The 12,346-nt window shown below is 43.5% G+C and overlaps 1 protein-coding gene across 1 annotated transcript in view; it reads right to left on the bottom strand.

Annotated features, from left to right (window-relative positions):
* NLK (nemo like kinase) overlaps positions 1-7,967 on the bottom strand; it is a 127,376-nt gene extending 119,409 nt beyond the window's left edge. The window contains exon 1 of the mRNA XM_018064292.1: positions 6,358-7,967. Within this exon, the coding sequence (XP_017919781.1) occupies positions 6,358-6,815 (458 nt within the window). The 5' untranslated portion in view covers positions 6,816-7,967. The remainder of the gene's footprint in view (positions 1-6,357) is intronic.

Below are 12,346 nucleotides of genomic sequence, written 5' to 3'. Positions count from 1 at the left end.
TAAACACCTTCAGGGCAATATCATGACTTAAACATCTTTATATCCCAAGCACAGCAGACACTTGAAAGAAGTTTGTGAAATTATTTATACAACTAAATATCCTCATTAAAGCCTACAACAGTGCTGCTCTGTAGCAGGTTGACAAGACCAGTGACCTCCAGCCATGTCAAAACCTTCTGTATGATTCAGTTAGTCAAACTTATTCAAAACACAGATGTGAAACTGGGTTTAGGTAGAGATCACCAATCATGATCAAAGGCAGACATCCCTGTACAGAGTCTCTCTACTCACACCACTACAATTAACTATTAAATCTGAACTCACTACAGTTTCCTGAGAGAGTTCATCTTTTCATAAGGCCAGAGTGCCAGATTTTTTTCTTAAAAAGTTCTGAGCTAGGTACCTCAGAACTATCAGCTAGGTCTGACAGTCTGTCACGTGGCTTATTGACAGTATTACAACTCTTGCCTCAGGCACCCTGTGTGTTAACCCCAAGCAACAAAAGGATCAAACTGACAAGCTATTTTAGTTAGAAAATCAATGTTGATCTGCATTAGATGACCCAATCAACAAATAATGCACCTGAGTATTCAGGAAGCATAGGGAATCGCAAGTAAAACCCAAATATAATGTAAAGAACTTCTACTCAATGACTTTTTTCTGTTTGGTTGGATGACAAATGGAAAAGTTTCTTTGGCCTTGACAATTTGCATCAAAGAAATCAAATCAGCATATTATATAAACAGTTGATGCTTGAAATGCTAGGACAGCAACAAATCTAATAAAAACCACCAAGAATAGACACTCAATTCTAAATATAAAAGTCAGTGAAACCCTAATGCTCCAAGTTGTGAAGATAATAAAATACTCTAGTATTCCATTAGAAGACAGCCTTTTGTATAAGGAACAACAACACTACAGTTGCCTATGCTTTGAGGGTTAAATTCCAGAACTCAAATATTCAGTTAATGTATTTTGCAAATATTCTCCTAGCATAGCATATAAAAGAGAACTATATATACCACTATTTCTTTTTCAGGACATACACCAGTGGTAACAACTGAGAGCTATAAGAAGTTGCAAGTAGTTCTGAGGGAGACTGTTGTTTTAGCTTGTTTGAAAAGGCAATTCCTTCTGAAATGTATTTTTTTTTTTAGGAAAAAATAAATTTTTCTTCCAAGCTGATAGTCAATAGAACATAAAAATTTCGCCTAAGAATAAGTCAAATTTCTTTTGTTGTGTTTAGGTTTTGTTTCATTTTCGGTTTTTGAATAAAATCTGCATAATCTTGTCCAGGAGCCCAACTATAACACGACTTCCAATGTTACAGGTTATGGACTTTCCGTGACCAAGAAACCAGTTCACTGTCATTAAGACTGTGTTCCTTTTATTCTCTCTCTGCCTCCTCGACTTTATCACCATGAACCTGCAGTTTCTAAAAGTAAGCTCGTTTGTAGTTAAAACTAACAATATAGATTTCCACATTTCTAGTTTCACACGGATGCTTTGTTATGTCTAGAAGAGCAACCGTTTCCTTTTTATGGTGCAGGCTCTGGTTCTTCAAAGCCCTTTTCACAAAGCAGGGTCCCCCCCGCCCCCAAAGAATCCAGCTGTGGCTGTTAATCTTGGCTGATAGAGCAACTTCTCAAAGCTACAGATTCCTAACCTGGAAAAGGCAGCTAATAACAAAATACACTTTAGTCTACTACTCTTTCTGATGCAACTAACGCCAGCATTTTCCTAAAATTATCCCCAAAGCATCCCCCAATTTTCCAAATTTTAGTTTGCTACTTGGGGAGTAAGAGGACTGGAGAAAACATCAGAAAATACATGCTGCCTCTAATTTTCACAAGATGAGGAAGCCAGACAATCTCTGCCACACATAAGGATTTACACTGAATAATTTTTCATTAAACCACACATATTTCCCCCACCTCACTGGGATCGTCTTTAACAATTCACACCTGTTCATCCATACTCAAGTAAAATGAATTTCCACTAAAGGTGAACTTTGACAACAAGGATGTCCTTCATTTGTTACATTCTGAGAAAAAAAAAATTAATTTCCTTCCAGGTATAGAAATCTATAATACTGCCTAAACGAGTACAGATGATCTGGCTAGAACATCCACCAAGTCCATGTAAACATATATATTATGCTTTAAAAAAATGGTTGCTTTTAATTGAGAGAACAGAATACTTAACCCTAACTCTAAATTCAACCCCTTGGCATACAGCAGAACTAAGGGGACACTATGGTATTTAAAGTCATGCCTCTAAAAAACAGTGGGTTTCTCTGGTGGCTCAAACGGTAAAGAACCTGCCTGCAGTGCAGGAGACCTGGGTTCGATCCCTGGGTCTGGAAGACTCCCCTGGAAAAAAGGAATGGCTACCCACTCCAGTATTCTTGCTTGGAGAATTTCACAGTCTGCATGTTGATTTTACCTGATTAACCTGACCATATGTGAAGCCACATCTATGCACATTTACACAAAGTTTGATTTCCCTACCAATAATCACCACAATAAAAAACGGCTAACATTTATTGAGTGCTTACTGTGTGCTACACAGCATACTCAATGGTTTACAAGGATTACCTTCATTTAATCCTCAAACCAATGGAATGAAATGAAAGCTATTATTATCCTTACTTTATAGATGAGAAACAGAGAGAGGTTAAACAATATGTCACGATCACACAACTAGTAAGTAACTAAGTATCACTACAGTGATGCTTGAGTTTCAAACTTCATATAAAAGTAACCTGCTGAAAGTATTAGAGTAATACAATTCAAAGTTCTCCAACTTAACTTGGAGAACAAAGGCAACGAACTGAATGCAATCCCAGACAAGTAAAAAAATGCTGATTTCATATAGTAGAAGCCTTTCTCAGATTATCATCAAGGTGGCAATGTGTACCATTAATTCAGTCTGATATTTTTGGCTGCCAGTCAAAGCTGCTTGGGTTCTGCAGTTCTCAAACCTTTCTCATGTGGTCAGTTTCCTCCAATTCTCAAAAGTATACACTTCATGAGCCCCTGAAGGCTTTATGTTGTAACACTCTTTGTCCCAAAGTTGTTACATCTTTAAGAACAACCTAACTTACTTTCCATCCGACAAATGTTAACTACAGACAAAAAGGTATTGACATTATTCTCACAGAAAAAGTGAGGCTCTGTCTGTGAGTTGTTTTGTGCTTTGGTTTTGCATTGTGAAAATATCCATAAGGGCATTTGGAAGCCTTGTTATCTGATAAAGAAGGTAAAATGATATACGATGCTTTGATAACCCATAAACAATATTCTATCGCTGGCAATGAATGTATCTCAGGCTACCCCATGATCATATTACTAGGTAAACTGGAATCCTTACTTTGAGATAAAGCACAGCAGACAGTTGTTAATGAAACCTTAATTGAACTGTCAAAGCACCACTTTTACCAGCAAGCTAATAGGTAATTCACTACTTTTACACAACTGTCCAATACTGATAAGTTATTCCAATAGTTATATTCGGCAGAAAGATAAATCAAGCCTGGTAGACTAAACTGTTCAGTGAGAAATCAGAATGGTAAAATGCTGCATCACCTCTACAAATATCTCTCCTTGTCTACATGGAGGAACAACAATATCCCTCAAAATTATAAGCAACACTTAGCTATCAGTTTAGTACCACTGGGTACACGTCCAGAAAAAGAAACAAGAGCGCATACAGTTTCCCCTCATATGCCATGACAGAAGGAAAATACTTGCAAAATGCATTAGACATATTTGAGCCTAAGTGAATCTTATAATGCCCAAGTAGTTATATGGTCCTTTGAATTAAATGTGTCATTAGGAAAATATTTTTATGTTCTATTTTAACCACTTTAGAAAATAGTTGTTTCAGAGTCATTAAGTGCCTTCTAAATTAAAAAGAAAAATCTTCACACAGTTAGTTAAAAAGTAAAAAAAGCTCACTAACATCTTTAGCTTGGGTTTGAAAATACTAGTGCAATTCACTGTGGTCTGTCATTCAAATTTCTAGTTTTAACAATCTTACTTGGGTCATACAGCAATTAAATTTCAAATATAATAAGCAATTCAGACAGCAAGTTATAAATATGTAAATACAAAAATAGAAGAGTATTTGCATACTAAAACACACACCTGGAACTCTTTTCCTTTTTTTTCATACCGAATTGTATTTCACCTGTAACAGCTGATTAAAACATTCAATGCAGCTAAATAGAAAAACTTGGTTAAAGAACAAAGAAGGACCTGACCAGATCAAGTAACCAAGCAGCAAAGATGCCACAGCACTGTGCTGGGGAGAGAAAAAGTACTCTAGCAGGCCCAGTCACTACCCTCATTGGGCTTACAGATGTGATCAGACAGGGCAAGTACAAAACCAGTGGTGCACAGTGGAAGAGTCACAAATGGAGGGGCTTCAAGTACATGGAATGAACTCCATGGGTGGTGGAAGGGGCCAATCAAGGAAAGACTCTAGAATGGATTCAAATCAAACATTTGGATTTTCATGTACTGGTAATTTAGAATACCACTACTAGGTGGGATATGTTTCAGCACTCCAGTTCCTTATCTCCCTTCCCTTGGAAAAAAAAAAGAAAAAAGAAATTCCCTTAGCACCAACTTAAAGTTAAAACTTCTACAAACCCCATCACCAGTTGATAGAAATGAAGAGAAAATAACACCCTTAGAACATAGTCAAGAATCCTGCAACCCATTTCCCTGTCAGCACATCTCCAGTTCCTAGCACTGTATGCAAAGCACTAAAATGACAGAGCATCCAGGTCTAAGAAAATCCAAACAAATTCTCAGTAAATCAATGACAAAATTGCAATCTTTTTCTTCCCCTCAGCTTTGAAATCCTCCAGGGTTAGACAAGGAACAGCAGTTCACCGTGTAGTCCCTGAGGATAGGATGTGGAAGGGAAGACAGGAAGGCAAGAACAGGCAGGTCCCTGAGCAGAGACTGAAGAGGCACCATTGCCGGCTACCCTCTTTCCCACCAGGAATCCCACACACCTTGGAGAACAGAGGACTGCAGCAGCAACCTCCTTGGAGAGCTCACTGGGAAGACACTGGACTTTACCAGGTTAAAAAAAGATGGATTGGATCACTTAGTAGCCTAGTTTATAAAATCTGAAATGTAAATAAAGATGGCCAGATGTAATGCAAAAATGAAATTCATATCAATTACAGCCTGAAAAGCAATGATGAAAGGAGATGCTTACCAGGCTAGTTCCAAAGAGTTCATTTTCCCTAGGTGATGGGGACTTTTCTAGACATTAACAAGAATCTTTTTTTAAATCAGGGTATAGTTGAAGGAATCTATTTTTGAAGCACTGAAAACATCAATTCATCTATTCACACCAGAATACTTAAACTCCTTGGGGATTAAAAACTCAGTTCACTCTAGTTTTGATAGAAACAGGACCCTACAATGATAAACACATTTTACTATAAACTACTAATCTTCCTAAAAAGAACAGACAAAATGACAAAATGTTGCATTTAAGAAGCCCTCAGACTTTAAAAAAATATATACTAGCACTAGCAAAAATAGAGCAGTTTCATGTTTTAAAAGTACACTCCCTACTACAGCAACCAACCAAGGGATAAGGGCAACTCACAAGCCACTAAATGACACTAAACCATTACACTGAATGTGGGCCACTGCATAGTTACAGTCTACTGACCTCAATTGTGGTACTCATGTGTGATGCTATATTTAATGCATTCTTATCAAAAGGCTAAAGCTACATACTTCCCAACTGTAGCTTTATAGGTTTAAAATAAACCACTCATGAAACGACTTAACTGGTTCAAGTATGAACCCTTTCTTCCTTTGAGGATCGCAATCACAAATTACGGAATGAAAACAGAGAAAGAGCAAAATAGTTGTTGAAAGTATACCCCAATGACCAGACTATGGTAAGGAATCCAGTTTGGGTCAGTTGTGACATATGCTCCAGTTGGGCAACTGATTCAAACTCAATCAAACATAAGGGATGGCCAAGGTCTGTGGAGGAATAAGCGTTCCATGCATTCACCTATTTACTGATTCTCCCTTCAGTGGCTTCCTTAGGTTCTACGCTGTAAGTCTGGTAGACAACAAACTTCTGTGAGTTCCTCAACAGAGGGTGCTCCACCAAAACTGGCCAGGACTTCAAAGCTTAAGCCTAGACAGCCAATGCCATCAGGCCTCTTTTACCAGGTAATGAAGGGTGACTTCCTATAGTGGAGTTGAGCAGCTTGTTCCACGTGGGTCGACATGGAGAAAAACCATGAGAAAAGGCCTTGCCCAGCAACCTTGAGAAGAAACCAGAAGTCGTCACTCTTCCTTGGATACTCACCAGACGACACCAAAGGCTCCATATCCAATAGGTCTATCCGGCTCAATATCCAGCTGCTGTTGTGGATGATGCGAGTGCTGATGATGGTGCGCCTTAACTGTGGCAGCTGCGGCAGCCTGTACCTGAGCTGGGGCTGCTGCAGCTGGTCCTGGAGCCTGACCCGGTGCCGGTGATGGGAAGTAAGGCTGCTGTTGCCCAGGGTTTAACATGGCTGCAGCAGCGGCCGCGGCGGCGGCTGCCGCAGCTGCCGAGGAAGTATGCTGCTGCACGGGGTGGACCGCAGCAGCCGACCCGGGATGAAGATGGTGCTGAGGGTGGTGGTGGTGGTGAAGGTGAGGAGGAGGGAGGTGTGGAAGGTGGTGGTGATGGTGGTGGTGGTGCCCTGCTGCTGCCGCAGATGTACCGCCATTGTAAGCCGCCATCATTTTTGCGTTGGCTCTTGCGCCACAAAGAGACATTCAAAAAAAAAAATGCCCTTTGATTGGAAAGCAAACTGGGTCAAGCTGTCATTTGGCCATTTAAAAATGAAGGAAAAAACCACTCACTCCACCTCCAAAAAACATGGAGCGGAACTGGCTTTATGTCTTCATCAGTCAATCCAGACAAGTTAGAGGATCTTGGTGTTTAAGTTGGGGGTGAGCGTGTGTGGAAGTGTGTGGGTTGCCCCCCCAAAAAAAAATAAAAGAAAAAGAAAAAGGAAAAAGGGACCCCTTCCCCCCAGGTTTCCTGCCACAAGTGGATACTAAAACTCCATCCTTAATTCGGGGGAGGTTCCAACTTTGAATGTGGGAATGAAGGCCAAACCTCCCGACCTCCTGAACTCCACACGCGAAAAGGATCAGGTAACACACCACCCTTGGAATCTTGTAAGAGGCTTGACTCATCTACCCCTTCCATTCCAACATCCTTTTCTAAACACCTACCACCTCCTCAAAAATGCAACTGAAAAAAATTCCACCACCCCAAAGTGAAAAGATGGGGGGAAATGTTCAGGGAAACCAGCTTCCCCCCCCTCGAACTCTCAGGCCTTCCTACATCTCCCCCTACTCCTCGTCAGGTTGACCTGATTGGAGGTGGGGGGGGGGGGGACTAAACTTTCCCGAACAGAAAAGAGCCAGGGAAGGAGGCAAGAGGGACAGAGTGAACAGAGGAGGCGACAGGGCAGGACAGAGAGGAGAAAGAGAACCGGGGCAAAGTGAAGGTAAGGAGGTGCGGGGAGGAATGAAAGAGAGGTGGGCAGCACTCGGACGCCGAGACAGAGGGAACCGCCCCGGGAGGAGGTTAGGGTCCCGGGGCCAAAGAATGGGACCCCCAGGAGGCGGGCGGGGTGCAGTCGGAAGCGGACTGACTCCTGCCCCCGCCGCCGGCCGCTTCTGCTGAGGAGGGTTGGGGGGGAGAGCGGGTGGGTCCCCCCGCGCGACGGCCCCCGCAGGGCTCAAGGCTGCTCCGTCTCCCCCCCTCCCCCCCACCCGGCTTCCGTCCCCGCGGCCGCTTTCTCCTTAGCCGCTGTGGCCGCTTTCTCCTCAGCCGCCGCCTCCTCAGCCGCCGGTGCCGCCGCGGCCGGACTCACCTCCCCTAGCAAAGCCGGATAGAGCGGAGCCAGCGGCGGACACGCGCAACCAGCCGCCGAGGCCCCGCCCCCGCCTCACACTGACCGGCTGCCCTAGCCAATCCACGCCCACCTGTCCGCGTCCGCCTCCAATCCTGGGCCGGCAGCTTCAGACAGGCGCACTGTTCGGCCAGTGGCGACAAGATGTGGGTCTCCTGGGGAAATCCCGCCCCCGACCCAGGATGGGCAGATAGAAAAACCAATCAAAAGGCAGAGTTGGGCCTGACCGACAAGGCCAAAAGCGAATTAAACACCAAAGATCTCCGTGACATTTTCTTTCGCCTCTCTCTTTTCTTTTTCTTCTTTTATTTTTTTGGCAGGAGCAGGAAGCTGCGTGCTAATCCCGCCTGCAAAAGCTGGAGGAGAGGGTTGGAACGAAAGAACCAATCGTGAGCTGGGGAGCAAGGACAGAGCAACCAATCATTGGCTTGAAGAGGAAGTGGGATGAGACTGGAACCAGATAGACATTTGATTTGACAAATGAAAGAGGAAATTGATTTCGGTCCCACCCTTCCGATCTCCTATAGGTCAGGATTGTGGAGAATCGCTGTCATATCAACGACGACCTCCTCAAGGGGCGGGCCAAGTGATAGGGGGTGTGGTTTCAGAGAAGGGGGCGGGACCTAGAGGAAGAAGGCGGAGTCCAAATCATCCATTGATAGGAACCATCTACTATCCCTTTTAGAGACTTCAGGTGCGGAGAAATAGGTGGCGCCAAGAGGGGATGTCGAGCTTCAGAAACTCAATCAAGGTTACTCACCAGGGCAATCACAAAAGAAACTCAGACTGATGGTTCATAACCTACAGCTGGTCTTCCATGGCTAATCCTCAGTGGCAAAAAGACATTTTTCCAGTTTTCACAACTAACACGCTCATGGAACAATAGGCCTATAGATATAATTAAAACAACAAAAATATTAAACCTAACCACAAAGACTGTAATTTTATCCCATCTTTCTAATAAATTCTAGTCATTGAAAGTTTACTAAAATAAGCCTTTCACTTTCACATAACCTCATTTGCATAAATCTACTTTTCTTTAAAAATAGGAAATAATAAGCTTATAGAACCTTACCCTTGCTAAAACTGTGCACTCAGAACCCTGGAAATCATCATTGATTTCTCTCTTGCCTGCTCACTCCTCCCCTTCTAATCAATCATCAAGTCTTAAACACTTCTGAACGCTTAAACACATGGGCTTCCCTTGTGGCTTAGATCGTGAAGACTGTACCCGCAATGCGGGAGACTCAGGTCTGACCCCTGGCTCGGGAAGATCCCCTGGAGAGGGGAATGACAACCCACTCCAGTATTCTTGCCTTGAGAATTCAACTCTGGCTGGCTAGAGTTCATGGCGTCGCAAAGAGTCAGACACAATGGAGCGACTAACAGTGTCACTTTCTATCAAACACACACATACATACACACACCCTTCTCCACAGTTACCATGAAGTGAAGTGAAGTGAAGTCGCTCAGTTGTGTCCGACTCTTTGTGACCCCATAGACTGTAGCCTGTCAGGCTCCTCCAGCCATGGGATTTTCCAGGCAAGAGTGCTGGAGTGGATTGCCATTTCCTTCTCCAGGGGATCTACCCGACCCAGGAATTGAACCCAGGTCTCCCGAATTGCAGGCAGACACTTTACCATCTGAGCCACCAGGGAAGCCCACAGTTACCATGGTATTACCTAAATGCACGCCACTAGAATCTTTAATTATGATCTCCCTGTCTACAGGGCTTCCCAGGTGGCTCAGCTAGTACAGACTCTGCCTGCAATGTGGGAGATCACAGGAACCTGGGTTCCATCCCTGGTTGGGGAAGATCCCCTAGAGAAGGGAATGGCTGCTATTGCTGCTGCTAAGTCAGTCGTGTCTGACTCTGTGCGACCCATACACGGCAGCCCACCAGGCTCCTCCGTCCCTGGGATTCTCCAGGCAAGAACACTGGAGTGGGTTGCCATTTCCTTCTCCAATGCATGAAAGTGAAAAGTGAAAGTGAAGTCGCTCAGTCATGTCCGACTCTTAGCGACCCCATGGACTGCAGCCTACCAGGCTCCTCCATCCATGGGATTTTCCAGACAAGAGTACTGGAGTGGGGTGCCACTGCCTTCTCCAAAGGGAATGGGTACCCACTCCGTTCTCTGGCCTGGGTCCCAAGGAGTCAGACACAGCTGAGCAAATTTCACTTTCCCTGCCTATAGGATCAGTCAGTTCAGTTGCTCAGTCATGTCCAACTCTTTGCCACCCTATGAATTGCAGCACGCCAGGCCTCCCTGTCCATCACCAACTCCCGGAGTTCACTCACACTCGCGTCCATCGAGTCAGTGATGCCATCCAGCCATCTCATCCTCTGTCGTCCCCTTCTCCTCCTGCCCCCAATCCCTCCCAGCATCAGAGTCTTTTCAGATGAGTCAACTCTTCGCATGAGGTGGCCAAAGTACTGGAATTTCAGCTTTAGCATCATTCCTTCCAAAGAAATCCCAGGGCTGATCTCCTTTAGGATGGACTGGTTGGATCTCCTTGCAGTCCAAGGGACTCTCAAGAGTCTTCTCCAACACCACAGTTCAAAAGCATCAATTCTTCAGCGCTCAGCCTTCTTCACAGTCCAACTCTCACATCCATACATGACTACTGGAAAAATCATAGCCTTGACTAGACGGACCTTTGTTGGCAAAGTAATGTCTGTGCTTTTGAATATGCTATCTAGGTTGGTCATAACTTTTCTTCCAAGGAGTAAGTGTCTTTTAATTTCATGGCTGCAATCACCATCTGCAGTGATTTTGGAGCCCCCCAAAATAAAGTCTGACTCTGTTTCCACTGTCTCCCCATCTATTTCCCATGAAGTGATGGGACTGGATGCCATGATCTTTGTTTTCTGAATGTTGAGCTTTAAGCCAACTTTGTCACTCTCCTCTTTCACTTTCCTCAAGAGGCTTTTTAGTTCCTCTTCACTTTCTGCCATAGGTGGTGTCATCTGCATAACTGAGGTTATTGATATTTCTCCTGGCAATCTTGATTCCAGCTTGTGTTTCTTCCAGTCCAGCATTTCTCATGATGTACTCTGCATATAAGTTAAATAAGCAGGATAACAATATACAGCCTTGACGTACTCCTTTTCCTATTTGAAACCAGTCTGTTGTTCCACGTCCAGTTCTAACTGTTACTTCCTGACCTGCATACAGATTTCTCAAGAGGCAGGTTAGGTTGTCTGGTATTCCCAACTCTTTCAGAATTTTCCACAGTTTATTGTGATCCACACAGTCAAAGGCTTTGGCATAGTCAATAAAGCAGAAGTAGATGTTTTTCTGGAACTCTCTTGCTTTTTCCATGATCCAGCAGATGTTGGCAGTTTGATATCTGGTTCCTCTGCCTTTTCTAAAGCCAGCTTGAACATCAGGATGTTCACTGTTCACGTATTACTGAAGCCTGGCTTGGAGAATTTTGAGCATTACTTCACTAGCATGTGAGATGAGTGCAATTGTGCGATAGTTCGAGCATTCTTTGGCATTGCCTTTCTTTGGGATTGGAATGAAAAATGACCTTTTCCAGTCCTGTGGCCTCTGCTGAGTTTTCCAAGTTTGCTGGCATAGTGAGTGCAGCCCTTTCACAGCATCATCTTTCAGGATTTGAAATAGCTCAACTGGAATTCCATCACCTCCACTAGCTTTGTTCCTAGTGATGCTTCCTAAGGCCCACTTGACTTCACATTCCAAGATGTCTGGCTCTAGATGAGTGATCACACCATCGTGATTATCCGGGTCATGAAGATGTTTTTTGTACAGTTCTCCTGTGTATTCTTGCCACCTCTTCTTCATATCTTCTGCTTCTGTTAGATCCATACCATTTCTGTCCTTTATCGAGCCCATCTTTGCATGAAATGTTCCCTTGGTATCTCTAATTTTCTTGAAGAGATCTCTAGTCTTTCCCATTCTGTTCTTTTCCTCCATTTCTTTGCATTGATCACTGAAGAAGGCTTTCTTATTTCTTCTTGCTATTCTTTGGAACTCTGCATTCAGATGCTTATATCTTTCCCTTTCTCCTTTGCTTTTCGCCTCTCTTCTTTTCACAGGTATTTGTAAGGCCTCCTCAGACAGCCATTTTGCTTTTTTGCATTTCTTTTCCATGGGGATGGTCTTGATCCCTGTCTCCTGTACGATGTCATGAACCTCATTCCATAGTTCATTAGGCACTCTGTCTATCAGATCTAGGCCCTTAAATCTATTTTTCACTTCCACTGTAAGGGATTTGATTTAGGTCATACCTGAATGGTCTAGTGGTTTTCCCTGCTTTCTTCAATTTAAGTCTGAATTTGGTAATAAGGAGTTCATGATCTGAGGCACAGTCAGCTCCTGGTCTTGTTTTTGTTGACTGTATAGAGCTTCTCCA

This window comes from Capra hircus, chromosome 19, assembly GCF_001704415.2.
Source record: "Capra hircus breed San Clemente chromosome 19, ASM170441v1, whole genome shotgun sequence".
NCBI classification, from domain to species: Eukaryota; Metazoa; Chordata; class Mammalia; order Artiodactyla; family Bovidae; genus Capra; species Capra hircus.
Note: the sequence above shows the minus strand (reverse complement) of the source record. Positions and strands in the feature narration are given on the sequence as shown.